This window comes from Eschrichtius robustus, chromosome 1, assembly GCF_028021215.1.
Source record: "Eschrichtius robustus isolate mEscRob2 chromosome 1, mEscRob2.pri, whole genome shotgun sequence".
NCBI classification, from domain to species: domain Eukaryota; kingdom Metazoa; phylum Chordata; class Mammalia; order Artiodactyla; family Eschrichtiidae; genus Eschrichtius; species Eschrichtius robustus.
Genome location: NC_090824.1, coordinates 122,087,793 through 122,113,189, shown reverse-complemented (window position 1 = coordinate 122,113,189; position 25,397 = coordinate 122,087,793). Strand labels below are relative to the sequence as shown.

Below are 25,397 nucleotides of genomic sequence, written 5' to 3'. Positions count from 1 at the left end.
GCTCACAGGCAGGCGAATTTCAGCCCCTATTTTTGCCGCCTCGGCTGAGCCCCGTGGGGCAGAGTCCTTGGAGACCCTGGAACTAGAGGTGGCCAGACCCAGAGGGGCTACAAAACTCTCGAAGTCAGGAGTTGCCAAAGTCCCTCCTCCAGGAAACCAGGTGAAGACTCCCTACTCCCCCCCAGCCCCCCCGCCCCCAGCTGGCCTTGACATACAGGCCAGACTGCCATCCAGGCAGCTGCAGAAGCCTTTAATACCCCAGCAGTTTTAAACAGGGGATAAAATAAAGTGACTAATCCATAAAGGACTCAAGCCATTTTGCTGAAAATAAAATCAAATGCCTTAGGGTTTTTCTTTTTAATCTTTATTGGTTTTTCTGCTTACAAAAGTAATACATGCTGGTTGTAAAAAATTCAAACGTTAGAGAAATATGTAACATAGCAGGGGAAAAGTCCTCCATATTCTCAGCCTTCCAGGAAAATCACGGTCAACAGATTGGTATAAAGATAGCTTTTTTTTTGTTTTTTGTTTGTTTGTTTGTTTGTTTTTAGCAGCAGTTCTTGACAGTTTTTGCAAGACACACAAAATTGCTTGGCATTCGTATGTGTGACATAGTGTCATGGGTGTACCCAAGGTTTGACCATTTCCTGGCAAGCCAGCAGTAACCCCACCCTGTTCCGTCCAATTTGAGAAAGCATATGGTTGTGCAGGTGAGCGAGAGTGAAAGATCTTATGGGGGTGATCTTAGGTCCATGTTAGTTTATTTTTTTATATGAACCAGTAAAAAACTTTATTTTTTTTTTACTATTATTAGCAACAAATGCCTTGTGACACATCCCACACTGATTACAACATGCTGCTATGTTGTAGCAGTTAAGTGCCAACGTTGTAAAGGATCGCTGTGGTAGCTGGTATGAACTGCCTGTCATATTAGCTGGAGGCTAAGCCGCTTTTCTCTATCCCCGCTTTGGAAAGAGCTTAAAGTCTGCAGAAAAGAATTTCATTTCGCTATAAGGCAGGATTTCTTATCAACAATAACAATAATAATAACTGTGTTTTGAGTGCCAACTCTTTCTAAGGATTGTGTGTGATGTGCATATATATAGAGTACATGTATAAAATAATCATATGTGCTGTGTCATCTATACATTATATCATTGAATCTTCAAATAGAAAACTGAGACTCAGAGAGGTAAGTGAAGTAATTTGCCCAGCCCTAAGAATTGTTAAACATTGGTATTGGGCAGGCTAAGGTCAAGAACTCGGAATTTTATAAAATTGAGAATGGTCTTAGAAGGTTGATGATTATTTCCAGTTATAAACTAGTCAGGTAACTCCCAGAAAGACCTCTTGACGTCAGTTCTGAGTAGTATTAAGATTAACCAGATTACTTGTGAGATGCCTTTTGATCCTTGGTTAATGGTTTCCTACCAAGAGCAGTATATTCCCGATGTTTGTTATTGGAGTGATTTAGCTCGGCTATTCAGTATGATGAGAAGGGGGGTAGGGTGGAGAGGGAATAAGCTTTTGAGTTAGAGAAAAAGACCAAAATGTGTCCAAATTCCAACCTTACCTCTTCCAAGCTCTCTGACTTTGGGCAAGTTATTTAGCCTTTCTGAGCTTCAGTTTTCTCATCTAACAAAAATGCAGATAATGATGATAATGATAATAATACCACCTACCTCACAGAGTTGTTGGAGCAGCAAATTAGATAATGCCTGAGACTTTATAAGCCCAAATACATGTTAAATATTATTGATTATTAATCAATCTATTTAGATTATCGTCGAGACATCACTATTCACCCACAGAATGAAGTGATGGGTACAACTCTTGGGCAATTATATATTTTAATACTTGGGCAGAATGGGCATTTTTCTCTGGACCACGATAAATCCAGAAATAGGTCCTGAGGAACAAGTGAGGTGTTAAGAATGCCAGTGTCTTGTTACCTTTTATAATGAAAAGTAAAAAGCAAACTTTTTTACAGAGGTGCAACGCTATATGACCGCCCAGCCTAAGGACCACTTGGCTAATTAGCACACCTGCTTTCCAGGATTTCCTGACGCCCCGCTGCCACTTGTTGTCAGCTCCTTGAAACTGCAGAAATTTGCCTGTGCAGGTGTGGAGAGCCTGCTTGAATTATTTAGGGTGCATGAAAGAGCAAATTATTTAGGCAATAGAGCTGAAAATGTGGGCAAATTAGAATTTTTCATAGCAAGATTGTTCATTGTTAAGCCAATTCATGATTATATGTGTGCGTGCATCTTGCTTCAGATATTCCGCTACAAAATAAACCTCTTTGCTGCAATGAATATGGATGTGGACTAATTTAATCAATATACTTGTGACAGTAGTGGTGTCTGACAGATTTCATCCTTTGAAATACTGGCTGAGTCAATGTGTGAAGTATATATATGGGCCAAGACTCATAATTTTTGTTACAAGAAGATTATTTTGAAAAGACACAATGCTGCCTGTCAGAAAATGGAAAAGCCTGAGGGATAGAAAGCAAAGGGCAAGGGGATTTTTGTCCTGTTCCCTCTTATTGGTCTGAAAACTCAAATTTGTGAAACTAAACTGCTTTCCTTTTGAAAAATTTGTAAGGCATTGACTGTGTTTCTTCTCCTTGATACGTTTGAATTCTGTAAATTGACTAAAAGGTGAAGGGAGGTGGATTTTGTGCATTGTTGGATTAAATGGAAGATTGAGTAAGTGCCCTGCTCCGATCTGCAAATGTTTACTTTCTGGAAAGATCAACACATGTGATAGATCACTTTCAGAGAATCTGCTTTTTGGAGCAAGTGTATTTTAGTCATTTCCTAAAGAGCACTTGCACCTGAAATTGTCTTCTGAGATAAGAGAGCCACCCAAGGGGGAAGGCTAGTAGAACAGTTTAATCCAACCAATCAGAATATCGGAACCTGGCTTTGGAGAACCCTCCCATCACCTTGCCATGAGATTCCTAGGGAAGCTTGTTCTAACTAATTTGGACTCTTTGGCCAGCATTGCCCACTGGAGCCAAGCACAAACACAGTGCGGCAGGGGGCAAAGTTCTAGGCAAATGGCCCCTCGCTTGAAAATGCAGGTCAGTCTACAGCGAGTCCATTCATACTAAGCATCTTGGCCTCCATAAAGTCTCGTAAAATATGTCTCAGCTTGAGTGCCCTCCAGATCTGAAAGACCCTGAGAACTGAAGGAAGGCTGAAGACCAAGAGTTTGGGAGCCTGACTCAGGCCAGTCAGTGGTCCTATGCAGTAGTGGCACCAAACTCTGGATTTATGCTACGGTGACTTTCCCAACCCTCACACCCACCCTCTCCCCAGCCGGCTGAGAGCCATTCCAAGGGTGGAAGTGCTGGGCCAGGATGTCAATCCCAGGGGCACCCCCATCATGATCAGACCCCTCCCTGCCAGACCTCCAGATCACTTGCAAGATTACAGGAGCCTTTAGTAGGCATTTTGGTCACTGCCTTAAACATCATGATGTCACTTCTCGTGGGTCATCCACTAGGAGTCCAGGCAGAGTGAACAACAATACACCATTTTCCATTTGATCCAGATACATACAGTTTTACTCAGTGTTCCCTGTCTGGCCTGCCCAGAGCTTTCCTATCTTACAAAGGACTAAATAGATTTGCTTGATCTCTCCATTACTAAGATGGAATGAAAATAACTCTTGAGAGGCCCGAGTTTAGTGTTAGAGTTGCTTTTAGTTTTGACACTGACTTAAACTATAGGGCCTAATGAGGTTTGTCTAGTTTCTGTGACTACAACTTGAGGTGAGACATAAGCAGAAGCAGCTCAGTGTCTGTCTTCTTTATTTCTTGTATGAGTTTTATTTAATAGATTGTCCAAGTCCTTTGTGTTGTCTAATTCTTCTCTTCCTTAGGGGTTGCGGTAGGGGAGGCCGGTTCTCATTACAGACTAGTTAATTCCTATGGGAAAATCCTTTCAGCTGATATCACCTTTCAGAATTTCTCTACTACCACTTGGCTTTTATGAGTCTATGAAAAACGTGGGGCATAACCATCTCTCTCTAGAGCTGCAGACAATCTGTGGCACAAAACTTTGCCTTAACTATGTATTAAAAATATTGGAGGAGCCATAAGTGTGAAACATTATTAGAGTTTAGATTTCATAAAGAATTTTCCTTGAAGAAATCAAGCTAGGCTCTAAGATGAGGAGGCCGACTTGAAGATGACAGTTTTTGTTATGCATGATCTTATAACGTATTAAGTTGCATAACTCAGAATAGACATATTAGATAGTGTACAAAGATGCCACTATTGGAGTATTAGAAGGCTTCAGGATTATGGCACATTTATTGGAGGTGAGATTTTGAACAGTCTCTAACTCTGGATAGTGAAACTCAGGATATCAACCCTAAAAGTGACTGATAGGCAAAGGACTCACTAAAGGCACTGCAGTAGTTTTAGTCCCCTTGAAAGGAAGTTAGCAAGGACACATGGTTTATAATGAGGTTAAGTCCAGTAATTTAATGTGTCCTCTTTTGAAGTATTGAATACAATTTTGTATCAAATCCAGAGTAGGTGGCTGTGGAATTTACCCCAGGATATGAGATTACATTGGAAGAAAGAGTGGGCTCTGTGTATGTGTGTTACTTACGTCGTGCAATACGTTCGTTAGACTAGTCATTGCTTTGTGTGAGGCATGGCACTAGGTAGGGGCTTTATGAAAATGAAATATACTTGGGCACTTGCAACTGCCTTTGTGTGTGTGACTTAGTAGGTAATCTGACATGATATCCAGTAGTGAAAACCATGGAAAATAAATTGAGTGTAATGGAGCATTCCAGGTAAACTGGTGAAAGTTGTCATCCTGTATATGCAGCTCAGTGTTGGTTCTTTATTTCACATATAAATTGTATTTAATAGGTGGTCCAAGTACTTTGTTTTGCCTAATTATTCTGTTCCTTAGGGGTTTTTTTAATCCTTAATTATGCTCTTTCCAGCTCTGCTCAAGATATAATGTGTTTGCTTAGAAATGTGCTTTAACATATTTGAGAACTTTGGTGTAATATGTATGAATTATTTGGTTATTCTTCCAGTATGAGGCAACTGTAAGTAATCAGTTAGACAGAAACACATGCACGCTGTACCAGAAAATCAATTTCCAATGTAAAGAACTCTGAAGCTACATATTCTATTTGTCCGGATTCATCATTATTAAATTCAAATAGGATATGAACTTTATGGTTGAAAGGTTTTGATCGTACACAAGTGGACTAATTTTTTAACACATGGCAGGTACATTAATTTAAAAAAGATGAGTAAGGAATTCTTACCATCATATGTAACTTATTAATATTTAGAATTGAATCATTTTCCTAAGTAGTCTTGGCTTTTTGGAGTCTACTTTTCTCCACCAGCCGAGCTACAATGCTCAGCCAAGACAGGTTTATGACCTTTTAAAAATAATGATGGAAAATGAGATCGGAGGAAACATTTTAGTATCTGCTTTGCTCTGAGGCCTAAACTGCGAACTCTCCAGTTCTTGAAGGCTTTGAAATGCTGATTCCAGTCTTCTTGTGGGTTCTTAAACACCTCCTCAAATGACCCATTTTAATAACCCGAAAGCTATTATATAACGAGCAGCCATAATTTAGTCCAGGGCTCTAGGGGGACCCTCACAGTTCAGCAATGAATAGTTAATGCAGTATAATGTTTAGCAGGTTATTAGTTTTCACTATACAAATGCTGATCAGGGAACGCTTTTATAAGGTGTTTAAAAGAAAATGTAATTAACTGGTTGCGTGCTTCTGTTGCAGCTCAAATTGAAATTATTCCATGCAAGATCTGTGGAGACAAATCATCGGGAATCCATTATGGTGTCATTACATGTGAAGGCTGCAAGGTAAGCCTTTTTAATTGTTGTTGTTGTTTCTATTAACGTTAGGATGTATCTTTGTGACTTCTATTTTTTACTTCTACTATGCCTAAAAATTCACCTCCTTGGCATTCTGAGTGACGAGAAACGACAGGACAGAATAAATATTTGGGTGTTCATTACAATCAAGGAAGTTATATATATTTTTATGCCTCCCATCACAATAATGAGAGCCTGGAGAAAAGTATTCGAGCATGGCTTGTTTGTCACTTCCAATCCCAGAACTGATTGAACTGATGAAAAACTCTCTTTGGTTATCTTTTTTCAAAAAAGAGATGACTCTAGACTTCTGTAAGGTCCCTGTTATAAGCTTTATAAGAAGGCGTTTCCAAGAAGTTTAATGGGAATGTGATAGAAAGTCTTATTGCTGGCACACAGATGTTGACACATCTGGCCAAATCACGGCAAGGTTTTTAGAAAGCACTGAGTTCTGGTCCTGGGGCCGCCATTTGTCCCTATTGTTTTGGACATGTCTTCATCTTTTAGTGACTCTGTTTCTTCATCTGTAAAGTGGCATTCTTCCTACCTTTTAGAACTATTCCAAGAATAGAAATGATAACTGTAAATAAAAGTCCTTATAAACTGAAAAGTGCTGTTTAAATCTAATAGTCTTACTGCTGTTGTTACTATTTTAATTATTACTGATGCTGATCTCAGGGCAACATGGACAGCACATGCATAATGTGGGAATGGAAAATAGAGATGTTTTTCCTAATCATTCAAGACCCCCCGAACCTAGATTGCCTCCGTTATTCAAATTTCAATTTATTAAGATTTAAATCCTCCTGCTTGTCTTGGAAGGGCCTTGAGGCAGCTTATAGGATAAAACAGTGCAAAAGAAACAGGAGAGAAGATATTTAGACATGCAGGAGGCCTCTGAGATAGTTGTTTGCCACTGAACCAGGCCTGAATTAGCCCTAAAGCGTTTGGAGGCTGAAGCAAAAAATAAAATCCACAAATTTGGTTAGCTTTCGTTTAGTGAAATTAGAAAAATACAATGTCATAAAATACAAAACCACCTTCAGACACAAATAACTACTGGGAGACTTCAGGGAAATTCGCCTTGTAATTTCCTTATGTCTTTGTTTTACTGTTAATCATCATAACACTTGCCACTTTGTACCTATACAAATGCTTCATATGGATCCTATCTTGGGGAAGCTTGAGATTTTTGCACACCACCTACCATACTTCATTATCCAGAAATCCATCTCGGAACAGAAAAAGGACATTGTCAGAAAAACTGATGAAATCCAAATAAAGTCGGTGGTTTAGTTAGTAGCACTGCACCAATGTTAATTTCTTAGTTTTAATAAATATAGCATAATTACATAAGGTGTTAACATCAAGGGATGCTGGATGAAGGGTATAATGGAAATCTCTGTGCAATCTTTGCAACTTATTACTAAATTTAAAATTATTTCAAATTAAACAGTTTAACAAAATAAAAAAAAAAATTCACCCACCTTTAGGAATAGAGAGCTTTCTACTCAAAGGGGATTTTGAATTATTCACCTCTTTGGTACCCTCAAGACCTCAAGGTTCCGGATTACCAAGGAAAAAAATTATTTCCTCAATTTGTCCTCCCTCCAAATTAATTAATGAATTAAAATTAAACAAAATAAAATCAACTGCCTGGCCTATGTTATCCCAAGATGTAAGCAAGAGAGGTACCTGCCTGTGACAACTGTCCCTCCATTGATTTGGGGGGGGGTTAATTCGGCTGATGTGGCTGGGCAGCTGTCACACTGCACCCTCACCCACTCTGTGTACGCACCTTCTTATCACTGGTAGAGGATGGCATGGTCTTTCTTGCTGAAGGGTATATAGACAGCAGTGCTCCCCTACCAGGAGTTCCAAGCAGACTTGATTTTTGTGCATTGCCTATCACCTAGGTATTTTCTTAAGTGGTCTGGGTCCCAGGGATTAACCACGTGTGTACCTTCATGCTGTTCACGAAACTGATCGCTCTCTCTGTGTCTGTCAGTAATGCCACATGTAGTTTTATGTGGCAAATTGAATACGATACCTAGGAATGGCGCGCAGGGCAGGACCAGGGAGAAGATGGGGGCTACTTCATAGGAAACACCTCAACAATTCAGAAGATTAATTAACAACACGCTATTCAATAAAATCTGAATTCTCTGAGTACCACTGTGTTTACTGAGGCATAAACAATGTGTGTTTTCTTTTTAACCCAATGTTTATTTATGACAAAAATAAAAGCAATAAGAAAACAAAGGGCAGCAATTATTTCACTGTTGTCATTTTTCTAGATTCCCTTCCAGATCTTGTACAGCCTCAGTGCCAGCGTGTTTTTCGGTCATCTGCAGTTCTGCTTCTCTTTCCTATTGACTTTATACAATGAAAATCACAAAAACAATCAATTAAAACTTCATTTTATTAACAGATTGGGCCTGTACCCAGCCTGGGACCTATACGGTAGTATGTGTTTATATTCAATGCATATAGTATTTGCCCTGCGTCATAGTTTCTGCTACAACTAACATTTTTTTTTTATTGAAGTATAGTTGATTTACAACGTCATGGTAGTTTCAGGTGTACAGCACAGTGATTCAGAATCTTTTTCAGATTGTTTTCCCTTACAGGTTATTACAAAATAATGAGTAGAGTTCCCTGTGCTATACAGTAGGTCCTTGTTGGTTATCTATTTTATATATAGTAGTGTGTACATTACAACTAACATTTTTATCTCTAGTTGTGGTGAAGTCAAGAGACTTCTTTTGCCACTGATGTTAATGATTTATCATGTTCTAACCAGGTGAAGGTGGTTGTATCATGACAAATTATAAATAATTTGTCTCTGTAATAGTATCATTAGACTTAAGGAAAATTTCTGATTAGATATATAAATAGAAATCTAATGAGAGAGAAAAAGTGACTCAGTCATTTTCTGAGCTAATCGCCTTGTGAATGTATTTTAAATTGCATTTTAAAATCAACAACCTGAAACCACAAGAAACCAGAGAACCTATTTAATTGTTGAAATGATTCTCTTTCACCACATACTTGCTCAAGTAAGCATTGCACATGAACGGCAAAAGTGGTGGACGTTTTGGTAGCTCTTTTTCTGGTTCCTGAGTATTCCCAGCTCACCCTCTCCAAATCCCTTTGGCCCTGTGTAGAGAGACAGTATAGTGTCAGGCTTATGCTCTGACTCTGGAACCAGACTGCCTGGGTTCAAACTCCAGTTCTGCTATTTACCAATTTGAGCAAATACCCAACCTCTCTGTGCCTCTGTTTCCTCATCTGTAAAATGAGGACAGAAATTGTAGTTACTTCATATGGTTATTACGTGCATATAGGTAAAGCACTTACACGAGTGCCAGGCACGTAACAAGCACACATTGAGTGTTGGCTCTTGTTATTATCATTCCTGGGCAAACTCCTCATGTCTGAGTAATGTGCTCTGTAGAGTCAGATACTATTTCCAGGATATCTGTGGGTCCAGTCTTGATTTTGTGAACATTTGTGATTTGTAATGTAGACTCTGCCAATAAAAACAGCGAACATAGGAGCACCCCCTTGGGTGTTCTATAAGCACTATTTGGAGTCCAAAGACATAGAAGACCGAATCCTTCCCTCGAGCAGCTTACAGTCTAGTTGTAGAGATGAGGCCTTCATAGCAAACGAAGAACTAGATACTAGAGTAAGGCCGCAGTCTGTGATGTGACCCAAGAAGCACACATCCACTAGGCAGCCAGAGCCTAAAAATGGGGAAGTCTTGGTTGTATAACCCGGTTTGACTGGAGCAGAGAATCACTTTCTGCAGATAGTGGAAGATAAGGATAGACAGGTATGCCATTCCCAAATTTTTAAGAACTCTGTTATGCCAAGGTTTTCACTGTAAAATTAGTTTCCTTGTTCTTTGGAGATCATGAAGGAACAGTGTACGAGCACTGGGCCAGCCCTGAATATTGCATTTCAGAAGACCGCTGAATCCAGGCCTGCAAGGGCTTAGTTCTGCCAGTAAAGACGTTCCTGAGCTCTTGGAACAGAATTTAGTCCCAGCCCTGAGTGAGCGCTAGCAGGGGTGTAAGGTAAGCTGGGTAGGCCTGCCAGGGAGGAGGGGCCGGGTCACGGAGCACGGGGACAGCAGAAAAGGCCAGAAATAAAATGAAAGGCTGCAGATGTTAGGGTTAAGGTTCGATCTTCAGAGTGAATACAAGTGCTGAAGTGTTTATAGAAAAACGACGACTGGTTGAGGCTTTCTTTCGAGAAACGGTTCTGTTTATCATTCAACTTCATTTCCTAGCTTCAGTATTAGATACAGTGGCTGCTTAGAGGAGGAGGATGAAAAATGTATCTCAAGATTAAAAAAACACACACACACAGAATTTTTAATCCATGTCTTTTTAGACTTTGGGCCTCTACCATAACTTTTTTCCCCAATTTTGTTGAGAAATAATTGACATACTTTACTGTATAAGTTTAAGGCGTTCAGCATGACGGTTTGATTTACGTATCTTGTGAAATGATTACCACAATAGTTTCAGCTAGCATCCATCTTCTCATGCACAGTTGACCCTTGAACAACACGGGTCTGAACTGCATAGGTCCACTTACGCTCACACGGATTTTTTTTTAATAAATATATTGGAAAAAATCGTAAATAAATATGAATTTCTTTTTAACATTATCTTTTCATTTTTGATGTCTAATGTCGGTAATACATATAACATCTCCTTTATCGTATATGACAGTATGGATGTAGATACTGACAGACAATTCACCTTGAAAACAAAGGACATAAACTTATGGTATTGGTAAATACAGTACAGTACTGTCAATGTATTTTCTCTTCCTTACGATTTTTTTAATAACATTTTCTTTTCTCTAGCTTACTTTATTGTAAGATTATGGTGTATAGCACATACAACATACAAAATTTTTGTTAATCAACTGTTTATGTTATCAGTAAGATTTCCGGTCAACTGTAGACTATTAGTAGTTAAGTTTGGGGGGAGTCAAAAGTCAAACTCGGATTTTTGACTGCATAGGGTTCTACAAACCCTAACTCCCGCATTGTTCAAGGGTCAACTCAGATACAATAAAAAGAAAAGAAGAAAGGGAAAGAAATATTCTCCTTGTGATGAAAACTCTTAGGATCTACTCTTGTAGCAGCTTTCCTTTATATCATAAAGCAGTGTTAGCTATGATTATCATTCAACTATAGCTTCTCAAATAATAATGTACAGTTGAGTACTGAAGTTAGTGAATTGATTTCTGATTACATATAAGACCCTTTGCCTCGTGATAAGTCTAAGAATAGAGTCCATTCATGTGTCAAATATTTATTCATCAATTAATACATTTAAGATGATGTCTTATGCAAAGCTTCCTCTTCCACCCAGGAAAGGGAGAACTTGGAATAGTTTCTTCACATTAACAAATATGCTCTCTGAAATTAACAATAAAAAGTCTTTTCAAAGATATCGAGAATGTATAATTGGTACTTTTTCTTTTCCTGAAAGAGTTAAAGCATTTTCTGGAGCTTTTTATGTATTAGGTTAAAAACCATATCCATAAATGTTCCTTTTAGGCCCAAATTGTTTTTTAAAGGATTCTAATATTTTTATTTCAGTTGTAAAATATCACTAGCCCTGGATCAACTTGTCTACTTTTCAGCATTGGTACATTCATGCTCAACATTTTTACTTTAATATTTTATAACACTTGGCCCCAGTATTAGAGCTAGCCATTTAAAATGAAAATCAGACTTGGCTTTTATTACATCCTGTGACATCAGAGTTTCATTTCTGTTATATACAGGTGATAAGAACAAATTTTTTATTGAGCAAAATCTTCCAGGCCTGTGATGAAATAAATGCACAAGTGGTAGAATGTGTTAAACCCCAATTTGCATCAAGATGATTTGAGGGTTTTTTTTTTGTATTTTTCTAGTTTCTTTGGTTTGGTCTTAATCGTGCCTCAGCTCACAGAAGATGCTGGGCTTCTGACCTTGTCATAGATAGGGTCTAACGTGGTGTCTGGCTCAGAGTAGGGCCCCTCGTGCTTGCTTGGGAATCACTGTTGCTGAATGTGCCCACTGGATTGGATCTGAGGATGGCAAATCACCGTATGGCAGAGCAGACATCTCCACTTACCAAATATAACACACGAGGTCAGCTTTAATCAGAGATCATTTGCATATACAGTTCTACGGGGAGGCCAGTCACTACTGAACAGGAAAGTAGTTGAGGAGCTCCACATTTCCATGACTTATTGCTGCCCGATGCCTGAGTGTGGGACCATACCAGCTCACTTTGGAGAATGAGGTTTCCTGTTTTTTTTTTTTCTAAAGAACAAATTTCCTTCTTACTTGCTTCCTTGGGGACTGTTATTCCTGTCTCCTCCCCCCATTTTAATTTTATCATTTCTTCTGCCTCTTCCTCTCTCTGATTTTAATCTATGCATGCCCTCTCTTGCCCCCTCAATAAAATTAAGTTGCCAGTTACCTTCCTTCTTAACTTTAAATCCTTAACTTTCTGCCCACGTTTATCCAAAGATATTTCTTGTTCCTCACCCCCATACTTCCGAACATTCCAACAGAAACTTCCCAAAATAAATAAAATTGAAACAGAGTTCATGCCTCCCCAACTAGGATTCTCAGCTCATCTCAGCCACAGAAATGGAATGAGAGGGATTCCCACATCCACAGTCCCCCAAATACCAACATTTCCGTTGGATTGGAAAATACAATAATCCGCTCAGGCATATGAGCATTCACCATAAATCATAGAGTTATGAATAAATCTTGGTTGTCAAAAGCAAATGTGTAGCCGTTCCAACGCGTCTGCCATTAGAATTCAGCAAGGCAGCTGTCAGCTGTTTTCTTGTAATTAAACAGCCAATGAGCAGCTAATTAAGACATATGTGTATACAGAAGTGGAAGTGGGTATGTTAATGAACTGTAGGAATCAATTCATTAAGTGAAAATTGTCAAAAGACCAAACATCAGATCAGCATTTCAGCCTGTGCCTCACTGGGAAGGAGCCCCGAGCCGGAGGGGAGCCCCTCAGAGCTCTACCCCACTCCACCCCAGCACCTTTCCAACCACACCCACAGGTCTCTGTGCAGCCAACACCCTCCTGGGGGCAAAACTGTTAATAACCCCAATAGGAAATGCCATGTCTATTTCAAAGCTTTTTATCAAGGAGACCTAGCAAAGGAGAGCGTTTTCCTACTTGTGTAAACCTGGTATTCGATACCCTATAAAATGCCATCTCCCTCACCTTGTGTTTGAACCATTACATGGAACTTTGTACAACTGAAAAGTGGGGCATTTTTACTTGTTTGTTTTGTTGTTTATCTGTTTCTGTTTGGTCTGCCCCACATGTTTGTCTGGATGCCTTTTTGGATAGTGTATTAAAAAGTTTCTGGCCTTTGGGTTAAGATGCACCCAGGGTTCAGGGATTCAAATCCTGGCTCCTCTCCTTACATGCTGTGTGACTTTGGATACGTGGTTTAACCCCTCTGAACTGTCATTTTCTTATTTGTAAACAGATATAAAAATACCTACTTTGCAATGTTGTTGTGAATTGCAAATAAATCATGGTTGTGAAGTGTCCTCCACGGTGCCAGGTATAGAATAGGAGCTCAGCATATGATTGTCACCACTGTTTTTATCACTGGCATCATTTTTCCTCTGGTCATTCATTTCACAAGTGTTTGTTGACTGCTCCAAGTACTAAGTTAGCTCCTGGAAACAAAGAAACAAAACTGTCAGTGAGGGAGACAAATTAGTAATACAGCAAGTTAAGGACTATGAGAGGGATAGCTACAGGGCTCTAGGGGTGTACATGGGAGGGAACCCTCAACCAGCCTTGGGAAGGGCAAGGTCAGAGAAAGTGAATCCTCAAGAGAAGAGGAGAACTTCCAGGAAGGTTGCGGGGCCGGGGTTGGGGGTGTGTGTGTGGAATCCTTTGAGGAACTGTGGACACAGTGGTTTAGGTTTGGCCAGAGTGTGACTTTGAGAAGAGGAGAGAGCTGCCTGGACGGGTGGTCATAGCCAGGTCATCAGTGAGGAGCCATTGAGGGCTCATAAGCAGGGAAGGGACTTGATCAGGGTTCTGTTTTTAGAAACAGAACATCTTCGGTGACTGTGTGAGGATGGATTGGAGGGAGTGAGGATGGAAGCAGGGAGCAGTGAGGAGGCTGTGTAATAACCCATTCAGGAGATGGTAGATGTGGGAACCTGAGAAAATTGCAGTAAAGATGGAGAAAGGTAGATGGATTGGGGAAACATGAAAGTGACCAGAAACAGCCTAACTTAGTGAGTGCATGGATGTGGGTGACAAGGAGGCAGGGAAGCCCATCTTTGTGCCTCGAGTATCTGGGTGATGGTGGTACCCTTGACTGAACAAGAAAACACTGGAGGAGAAGAGGCTGGGAAAATGGTCAGTGGGTGGGGAAATGTTCTGTACAGAATGAAGATCAAGCCATTCAGTATGTATTGAATGGGTAAACAACAAGGTCTTACTGTATAGCACAGAGAAAAACTCTACAGTATTTAGTATCCTATGATGAACCATAATGGAAAAGAATATTTAAAAAGGAGGTATATATATATATATATATATATATATATGTGAATCGCTTTGCTGTACAGCAGAAATTAACACAACATTGTAAATCAACTCTACTTCAAAGAATAATAAAGCCATTCAGCTGAAGTTTCTGGAGAGTGTGTGTTGGTGATGGGGGTGACAGGGCTGTAGAAGGCCAGGCCACGACTTTGAGTGTGTGCCTGTCCAGAATACGGGGGAGCCACTCAGACAGCCTGGTGGGAAGCGAGGGGTCCAGCCAGGACTGGGCTCAGTCCAGTCACGTGCTGGTTAGTTTTTAGCAGCCAACAGTGTCTATATGTATGTCCATAACTTTAGTGTATATGTCACTGATGTAATTTCATACATTTTATAAATAGTAAAATCGACAATATTATAAACAGAGAATATAGTATATAGTATATATATATATATATATATATATATATATACTCTATATTATATATATATACTATATTATATATATATATACTCTATATTATATATATATATACTATAGTATATATATATATATATACACACACACTATATAGTATATATATAGATGGCCGATTCTCACGGAATGTGCTCATTGATTTTTGCTGAACTCTCACATCCATACCTGTGGTTGCAGCTGACGAAAGATTGTAGCACCAACGTGATTTTTCGTTTACATTAATGAATAAGAGGAAAGTAAAACATGTTTTGGAACTTCACTCATTCGTCAGTGATGACGTGAGCAACTTCTTTGCTGCATCAGATAATAGTTTTTAAAAACTGGAAGAATATTTCTTTACATTCTTTTTTTGTGCTCTTCACAATGTGATGGCTACAGACATGACATATTTTTAAATTGAACCCACATCATTATCATTTTCTTCATCACTTTTTAAAAATTTTTATTGAATTATAGTTGATTTACAATGTTGTGTTAGTTTCAGGTGTACAACAAAGTGATTCAGTTATATATATATGTACATATATCTATTCTTTTTCAGATTCTCTTCTCATATAGGTTATTACAGTGTATCGCGTAGAGTTCCCTGTGCTATACAGTAGGTCCTTGTTGGTTATCTATTTTTATATAGTAGTATGTATATGTTAATCCCAAACTCCTAATTTATCTTCATCACTTTTTAAATCTAGACATAAAGCAAAGCCATAAATCAAGCCCGGATCCATAGCACTTGTCAATTTCTGTGGCGGAAATACTCTCAGCACATGGTCAATTTCAAACCTCCCCACACGACATCTCACTGCACGCAGGATAAGGAAGAGGTGCACAGTAGCACACCGTTATGCAGTGAGCTACCATTCAGATATAATTGATGTAAATAACCTCAAAAACAGGGACAGTAGCAAAATAGTAATAAAATAATAAGTTAATGTTTAATAATGGTGATGTTTAACAGTTGGTTCACGAAATTCCTGAAATGTTAACATTCAACTCTTGCAACCCCGTATCAGCCTTCTCCCACACCCATGGCCTCAGTCTCTGTCCTGGGGAGCTCCAATCTAGTGGAATCGATGAAAAATTTCATAGTATACAGCCAGATTGTTTTTTAAAAAAAATTAGGCAATAAAATTTTCCAGGGCTTCCCTGGTGGCACAGTGGTTAAGAATCCGCCTGCCAATGCAGGGGACACGGGTTCGAGCCCTGGTCCGAGAAGATCCCACATGCTGCGGAGCAACTAAGCCCGTGCACCACAACTACTGAGCCTGTGCTCTAGAGCCCGCGAGCCACAACTATTGAAGCCTGCGTGCCACAACTACTGAAGCCTGCGCGCCTAGAGCCCGTGCTCTGCAACAGGAGAAGCCACCGCAATGAGAAGCCCGTGCACCGCAACGAAGAGTAGCCCCCGCTCACCACAACTAGAGAAAGCCCGCGTGCAGCAACGAAGACCCAATGCAGCCAAAAATAAATAAATAAATAAATTTTTAAAAAAATTTTTTTTTCCAGAGAATAGAGGCAGAAATCAGAAATAAAACTCAAGGAAAGGCACTTTGAAAGACTTGGTGAAATAAGGGGAGATACACTTGAGAGTTCTCTTTGAGGCAGCAGGAATGGGGGCAGAAGGCTGACGTGTGTGAGGAAATCAAGACTGTGTGACATCGGTTTTGTTAGCCCAGCACTGCAGGAGAGATGCTTACGTGGGAGGACACTGCACTTAAAATTAGGGCACTGGAGTTTTGAGTCCCAGCACTAACACGTAGCCATGGGACAGCCTTGGACAAGTCACTTACGATTCTGAGCTTCATTTTTGTTACCTGCAAAATCAGAAAACTAGAGTATAGACCTTAACAAAGGGAAGGCAGCAGAGTCTTCGGAAAGCTTTGTTAAATTGTTTGCCATACAAAATGACATTTCTTCTTTTTTGACCTATAAAAATGGTGCTTTCACATTGTTCAAACTAGTTTGTATGTCTGTGACTATACTCCCAAAGGTTGTAGTTCAATAGATCTCATGTGTATTTTATAAAAGCTCCATGGGTGATTCTCATACACCGTCAGTTTAAGAACTACTGAATCTGATAATCTCTCTACTTGGTTTCATCTCTAAAGGCCTGTTTGTATTATTCTAATGTATTGCAACAACTGCATGTGAGTATGCTGCCACTAGGTGGTGGTAGTGTGCCGCAGTCACACCAGGTGCTGTATCCTACCCTGCAATTCATCATGGTGGCCCTCTCTGCTCAAGCCCACCATGTTTATAATGGCACATCTCTGTGTATCTTGACATCCATAAAAAGTGAACTTTTAAGAAAGCCAAAGAAGTCATTTATTAGCTCAGCTTTTAGAAATAGAACTCCAAAACTGTGTACTTAATATCTTTGCCAGCTGACTCACAGCTTCAGCACTTTCTCCTTTATGTATACCTCCTCAGTTCCACCCCAGAACTCCAAGTGCTGCCTTGTGCTGTCACTGCTCTTTGTGTGGCCTCAAGCTTCCTAGCCCCTAGAACTGGTGTCTCAGCTTACTCATTTCTCAGTGTGACCCTCTCCAGGATTGCACCCCAGTCAGTCAAGATCCTGCTTCTACATTTATGAGCATACTTCTCGCTTGAGGAAGTAAGGTACCTACCATACCTTCTCCCTTTCTTCCTCTTCTTTCTTGCTCTTCTAATCCTTCTCCTCTTATGTGTTCATCAGCTTTAAATACTTTATCAGTAATACTGCCCAAATCCTCTGAGAAACCCCAAGGAATACTGAAATGAAAAGTTTTTTTGTTTGTTTGTTTTTAAGGGAAAAAAGGGGGCAGGAAAGGAAGACCAAGCCCTCATTCTGTCTGAAATGCAAAGTTTAGTGTGTCTGAGTCACCCAGGCTTACCCTCTTTCTCCCTTCACAGCCTTCTCACCTTATAACCCCACCTGACCCCTCCCACTTGGTATTTGATAGCTAGCCTTGTGGGCATGACTCTGTCGATTTAATCCAAAAGAAAGGTCTCTTCTCTGGGTCTCAGCACTGCCACTCCCTGAACTTCCCACAGGCATTTGCTCAAATGACTCAGTGAGAAATAAATGGTGTTGTAAAGAGTAAGGTGAAGCATCCATGCACAGGGAACTATATTCAATATCCTGTGATGAACCATAATGGAAAAGAATATTTAAATAAAGGATGTGTGTATGTATATATATATATATATATATATATGTATATATATATATATATATATATATATATATGTAAAACTGAATCACTTTGCTGTACAGCAGAAATTAACGCAACATCGTGAATCAACTGTACATCAATAAAAAACAAACAAAAAACAAAGCTGAGGGATCCGAAGAAGTGTAGTCCTTTTCCAAACGTTGGTTCCAGCCTCAGTGCTGTCGCTCCAAGAGCATGTAGAAAGCCTCGTGGATTTGCCTTGCAACTGATGGCATAATTTCTCAGACATCTTTAATGATAGTGACTGTGTGTCCTTGAAGTCAGTTTGTTGTTGTTATTGTTTTGTTTGTTTTCTAAACGAGCCAGAGTAATTTAGAAATAAGTAACGTGAATAAAAGGGGACATAGTCCTCCCGGTCAGAAATGAGGGAAAATCACGAAATCGTGAGACTGGTTTCCTCATGTGAATAACCCACATCAGGAGGTGGCAGTAGAAGAGGAATCTGTAAAATGCCTGGACATTGGCGCCGTGACCAGCCAAAGGGGCTAACCTGAAGGAAAACGCTAATTTCAGAGCAGATCAGTCTCGCTCTTTTGTCATGCATACCTTGTGCCTTGCCGCTGCCTCCTTTCAGGACTGCCTTCTGTAAGAACCCCCAAGTGGGAATCCTTCTGACACTCAAAGGAAGCAGAAAAACAACAAAAGGGATAAACGTGTGAGTTCTGGAATTAAACCACCTAAATTCAGATCCTGGCTTTACCCCCATGCTGGGGGGTAGGGGGGAAGGGGGTGGGGGGGTTCTGAGCTAGTGCCTCTCTAAGCCTCAGGTACTTTGACCTAAAAACCAGGAAAATGATAGCACCTGCCTCGTGTTGCCCTTGTCAAGATTACGTGATGGAATCCATATGAAGCACAAGGTGCCTAGCAAGTAATAAGCACTGTTTTAACGATTCCTGGGATTGGTTTTAATAAAGTAGGTGAGACATATAGACAAAAAATGACTGCTGTGAAGAGAGAAGTTTGTCAGATTCACAGACTTAGAGAGTGAACTTGTGGTTACCAAGGGGGAAGGGTTGGTGGGGGGGGGGATAGATTGGGAGTTTGGGATTGACATGTACACACTGCTATATTTAAAATGGATAACCAACAAGGACCTACTGTATAGCACAGGGAACTCTGCTCAATATTATGTAACAACTTAAATGGGAAAAGAATTGGAAAAAGAATAGATACATGTATATGTATAACTGAATCACTTTGCTGTACACCTGAAACTAACACAACATTGTAAATCAACTATACTCCACTATAAAATAAAAATTTTTAAAAAGAGAGAGAGAAGTTGCTTATAACATAGGTCCCTTGAAACAGGAGGCACAGCATGCCACACAGAGGACCACAGTGGGAAGCACCAGGGTCAGTCAGGAGGCAGGTGGAATGAGGGGGAAACATGGGAGGAGGTGGCTGGATGTTAGGGCTCTGGATCGGTTGGTCTGCATATAAAAGGTGTGCTCCCAGGCAAGTTGTTTGCTATTTCTAGGAATTAGGTAGTCCTGGGAAGCATAATCTCTCCTGGGTTATCAAGACCTCAAGATGTCAAAGCATTAAAAATACAGAATAAAAAGGTATGATTAATACAGACGCTCATTAAGATCTCTCTCATCATCACCATCATCATCATGATCATTATGCCCTCCCAGAATTCTCTTGTAGCAGAGCAAACTGGTGGTTGTATATAGCGTCTGTGCTAACATCCTGGAATTTCATTTAGTGGTGGTTTGATGTTAACTTGAGTTTAATAGGTGAAAACTAAAGAGTAGCCTTTTTTTTCCTTTGAGAATGATCCAAGCATTATTCAAGAGCTGTGTCTAGTCCTGGATTTCAGATTTTTTAAGAAAGTGGAGAAACTGGAAAGGATCCTAAGAAGAAATACTAAAGGTACAAAAGAACCTAGAAAGGAAGCTGACAGATGCTGTGATTTGGTCTACAGACAAGGTACTGGGAGATAACTTGGCAGCCTGCAAGTACTGGTTCCATTTAAAGAAAAAAGAGAGATTGTGTAGACATTCTCCATATTCGACGATTATAGAATGAAATGCAGCAGGCTCATTGAGCCTCAGCTAAGGGAAAAGCAAATAATTCCTGATCCTAGGCACCTGCAGTGACAGCAAACATGGAGGGTCTGAAGGTGGTAGAGTCTCAAGAAAGTAATAAACACCTTTCAGCCTTGACAGAGATGATGTGTCTCAGACTCAACTGAATACCTAGACAGGTGGCCTCTTGGTATCTCTTTCTAAGGATTATCTGCCTCTGTTACCATTTATATTTTCTTGAGTTCTCTCCACTAAGCCCCAAAGAAAGCTTTACTTCTCACTTTCTTGTCAACAGAGGGGAAAAAAAAAAAAAACAAAAAAAAAACCCCAGAGCTTTTTAGATATTTTGAGAAGAGAGAGATTGCCTCACAGAAGAGGCCAGACTTGGTATCAGGGAGATTTGAAGTACAGTAGAGAGACAGTCTGAAACCCTGGGCCCCCAGCCTTGCCCATGTTGGTCAGTGAGCAGCCTGGCAGAGAGGTGGTAAGAGGTCAGTGCCTGTCCCTCCCATCCTAAGTTGGTTTCCAAAAGGAAAGAACTGGGAACTGAGGTCATATCCATCATAACCATGACTTAATCCACAAAGTCCCCAGCCATCACAGAAGAAAGCAGATGTACTGAATAGTTCTTCCTGAGTAGCCCACATACCTTTCTACCCACATATTGTAGAAAAATCAGAAAGCACGGATGAACAGAAAGAAAATTAAGATCACTCATGCCCCCACCAACCAGTGCCAGCTGTTCTTTTCATTCGAGGGCATAATTTTCCAAAGTTTCTTCCATGTTAAATATATGGATTTGGGGCTTCCCTGGTGGTGCAGTGGTTGAGAATCTGCCTGCCAATGCAGGGGACACGGGTTCGAGCCCTGGGCTGGGAAGATCCCACATGCCGCGGAGCAACTAGGCCCGTGAGCCACAGCTGCTGAGCCTGCGCGTCTGGAGCCCGTGCCCCGCAACAAGAGAGGCCGCGACACTGAAAGGCCCGCGCACCGCAATGAAGAGTGGCCCCGACTCGCCACAACTAGAGAAAGCCCTCGCACAGAAACGAAGACCCAACACAGCTAAAAATAAATAAATAAATAAAAAATTAAAAAATAAATAAATAAATAAATATATGGATTTTCCCTACAAAATTGGATTATATTGTGTTCAGTTCTTTAGCTGTTTTTTTTTATTCAACAGTATATTTTTAATAACCTTTTTATGTCAATAATTGTATTTCTAAAACACCATTTTTAAAGGTTGCTGAATGTATAGATATCCAGTATGACTCTTCCAATTCACTACTGTTGGACATTTAGCGTCTTTCTAAATTTTTTTTTTTTACCTTACCGATAGTGCTGGGATGAACATCCCTGTAGGTAAATCTTTGTACCATTCTTAACATTCCTTTAAAATATATTCCTTAAAGGGTAATTACTGGTTCAATGGATAGGCATGTTTTTAAGGATTTTGATAGAACTGCCAAGTTGGCCTCCAGAAAAATCTGGTGAGAGAGTGCTCTTATCAGTTTGCCCAGCACTCTGTCGCTCTGTTAGTTCTTCAGGATTTTACCTTACCTTCTCCACTAGTGTCCCCTTGGTTGGGATCATCTGTCTTTGCCATTAAAGATTTGAAGGTGACTGTACTCTTTTGTACCTTCCATGGCTCTGCTTCATAGAAATGACTGGTTACCTTCTTTTTTTTTTTCCAGAGTACATCCCTAGTTTGAAAAACCACTGAGAGATAAGTAAACAATCAAAACATAACCAGAAACAAACCCCCCATACGTTTGGAAATTAAGAAATGTGCTTGTATAGATAAACAACAATATCCTACTGTATAGAGCAGGGAACTATATATATATATATATATATATATATATATATATATATATATACACACACACACACATACACACACACATACATATATATGTAACTGAATCACTTTGCTGTACACCAGAAACTAATACAACATTGTAAATCAACTACACTTCAACTTTTAAAAATGTGCTTCTCAAGAACATATGGATTAAAGGAGAAAGCTGTTGAAAACTAGAGCATGTTTCAGGTTGAATAATCATGAAAATACTACATAGCAGAACCTGTGGGTTGCTACCAAAACGTAACTAAAAGGAACCCTTGCAGCTTTAATAAAAGAAACAGCAGTGAAAATTAATGAGCTAATGAGAATCCAGCTCAAGAAGTTAGCAAAAATGAATGAGTCAGTGAGTGAATGAATTAATGAAATCCTTGAGGTCAGTGCTCCTTACGCATCTCAGTACAACTCCTCATTTCCAAAACAGTGCTTAACAAATAAGTGGAACTGGATGAACATCAGATTGGATTTGTTCAGTCTTCAAGGCCATGATTCTAAACACATGGTATTTCCAAACTGTCAAGGGTAGAGTATTCCCAGTCTGATTGATCTGCCAAGATAATCCTTCCAAGTGTCACTTAACTTCTTGGGGCAGTAGATTCTGACTTGAGGAATGGAAGACACCTAAAAGATGGTGGATTTACGTGGTCTGGTTGAGATGACCACAGTATACCAGGATTGCAGCCACCTGGCTTATGGTGAGGCTGCATTTTCTTATCTCTGGACACCCCAGAAGAGTGTTTTGTGTGTATTCTACTAAAAATGTTTTGGAGATATAGGTTAAAGATAAGTGCCTTTGTACCGTTTCATTAAGCACACAGCTTTTGATCATCAGAGACCAAGTAGAGGGCCCAATCCTGTGCCTTCTACATAGGCAGCCGTCTGCTGCAGTTAAAGAAAGTTTTGCATGTGTAAGGGACAGAGGATTGGGCTCTGGGGATCAATTTTACTAGAGGAAAACGAAGTGACTTTAATTTCATTAATGGTCTCCAGGATGATTGTGCTACAAGTTTAATTCTCCATTAAATATGCATGCTGCGTGGCACTCCGTTTCTTGCCTTCAGTATCATTCAGCCCCAGCTGACACTAACCTGTTTTCTATTTCATAACTGAATCACAGGGCTTTTTCAGGAGAAGTCAGCAAAGCAATGCCACCTACTCCTGTCCTCGTCAGAAGAACTGTTTGATTGATCGAACCAGTAGAAACCGCTGCCAACACTGTCGATTACAGAAATGCCTTGCCGTGGGGATGTCTCGAGATGGTGAGCGCCCGCAGCCTGCGTTGTACAGTAGCACGGGGTTGTGAAAGCGCCCTCGGAAGCCTGGACGCAGATCTGCCAGAATATGTCCCCTCTGTCCCCCCACCCCGTCCACCCCTCCCTCCTCTGGCGGCTTTGTGGGTGTCACAGCAGTTACTTCTCCTCCATAAACCATTCCAGTCAGTTCACTGGCTGATGGGGGGCGGGGGTGGCATGGAGGAGAAATGTCTGTGTGGTCAGAACACCTTCAGATTTTTGACGTTTAAAACAGGGGTCCCCAACCCCCAAGCCATGGACCACTACCAGTTAGGAGCTGGGCTGCACAGCAGGAGGTGAGCGGCGGGCCAGCAAGCTAGCAAAGCTTCATCTGCTGCTTGCCATCGCTCCCCGTGGCTCACATTACCGCCTGATCCCCCCCCCCCGCCAGCCCTGTCCGTGGAAAAATTTTCTTCTATGAAACCAGTCCCTGGTGCCAAAAAGGTTGGGGACTGCTGGTTTAAAACATTACATGTGGATGGATTGATGGAAGGTAAGTGTCACCTGAGGGTCTTAAAAAGGATACCTTCTAGAAGCATTTTTCCCCACAAAAAACACAAGCCAGAGCTAATTGTTACATGTCTTACACTAGTGAGGTTATTGGCAATTGGGATGAATTAGCTTTTATGCTAACTGGATCCAAAGTCAAACATTTGTACATACAGTATGTGTGAAAATAGTGCAAGGCATGCCCAAGTGACAAATGTTCTTTTCGTTAAGAGAAGCTATTTTAAGAACTAGAGACCATCTACCATTCATTTGCAAAACAGTTCAGGATCTTCCTGGAAAACTGTCTTAAGTGCACGGAATAATCAACACCAGACTTCAAGACTATTCTTATATAAGGAAATTGGGCAGATAGTGTAGTGGATACATTTTAAGGACTTTTCCGAATATACTGGCTGGCTGGTTCTCTTGAGAGATCCCTTTGAAGGAAACATCTCTTCCAATGGAGTTTCAGCCTGTGGAAAAATAACTTCAGACTGCTGGGCAGGCATTCTGAAGGTCTCCTTTCCCCATAATCAGATGTTCTTGGGGCCTGTGGACCCACCCAGGCACAAGTTGTACACAGGGTGACCTCTTAGAATTTGTAGGACCAAAGTGAAGTTTTGGGGATTGGAAGATGCAAGTCACAGAACTTACATTGTAGTCTCAGAAATTCCTGTGATATGCAGCTCTGCAGATTTCATCTTCCAATGGTGCTAAACACACAAAATTAGGTATATCTCTTATAAATCTGTAAGTTAAAAATCACAGGTTGTGTGTGCATTTTCTCAACACCCGATCCAGGGACTTCCCTGGCAGTCCCGTGGTTAGGGCTCTGGGCTTCCACTGCAGGGGACGTGGGTTCGATCCCTGGGCAGGGAACTAAGATCCCACCAGACGCACAGCACGGCCAAAAAAAAAAAAAAACACCTGATCCATTCATTTCACTTATGGGATAGTATGATTACTGTTGTTAATATTAAGAAAAGAGTTAAAACACAATTCAGAGTCATAGCAGAACAAGATTCCCGTATGGGTATTAATCCCCTTGGGGGTTCCAGAGTATTCTTTTCAAAAAAAATTAAGTACCTTCAGTATGCCTTGTGGAGATTTCTCGTATAAGTGACAGCACACGTTGTGGACTTGGAGTGAATCTGGGGAATTATACAATTATAGGCCTGAAATTCAGAGCTCACATCAGCCTGACTGCTATCTAACCAGCCCCACCCAAGTTTGTCACCTGAGTTGTGGAAACTGGAAATTGACCAGAATCCAGCTCACTTGTTTCCTCTGTGCAAAATGAAAGCACATCCTCCTTGGCAGGAAAAAGATCCACCAGCTGGCCTAGACGGTGGGCCCTGATTCCCAACTTCACTTCCATCTATCCTGCCTCCTGCCCCAAGACTCATAGAATTATGTTGATGGTCAGATGGGTGAATTCATCCACCTGGTCAGGTATCAATTTAACCATAATCAATTAGGAGGTCTTAATCCCTCCAGCAGCGGCTTTATCTATACATACAGAGTCAGGCTGAGAAATAAATGGGTTAGTGGGGGCTTCAGACCAGGAAATCATA

General features: G+C 40.4%; 1 protein-coding gene across 1 annotated transcript in view; it reads left to right on the top strand.

Annotated features, from left to right (window-relative positions):
• RORA (RAR related orphan receptor A) overlaps positions 1 to 25,397 on the top strand; it is a 96,693-nt gene that overhangs the window by 52,031 nt on the left and 19,265 nt on the right. The window contains exons 2-3 of the mRNA XM_068552834.1: positions 5,791 to 5,876; positions 23,160 to 23,301. Of these exons, the coding sequence (XP_068408935.1) occupies positions 5,791 to 5,876; positions 23,160 to 23,301 (228 nt within the window). The remainder of the gene's footprint in view (positions 1 to 5,790; positions 5,877 to 23,159; positions 23,302 to 25,397) is intronic.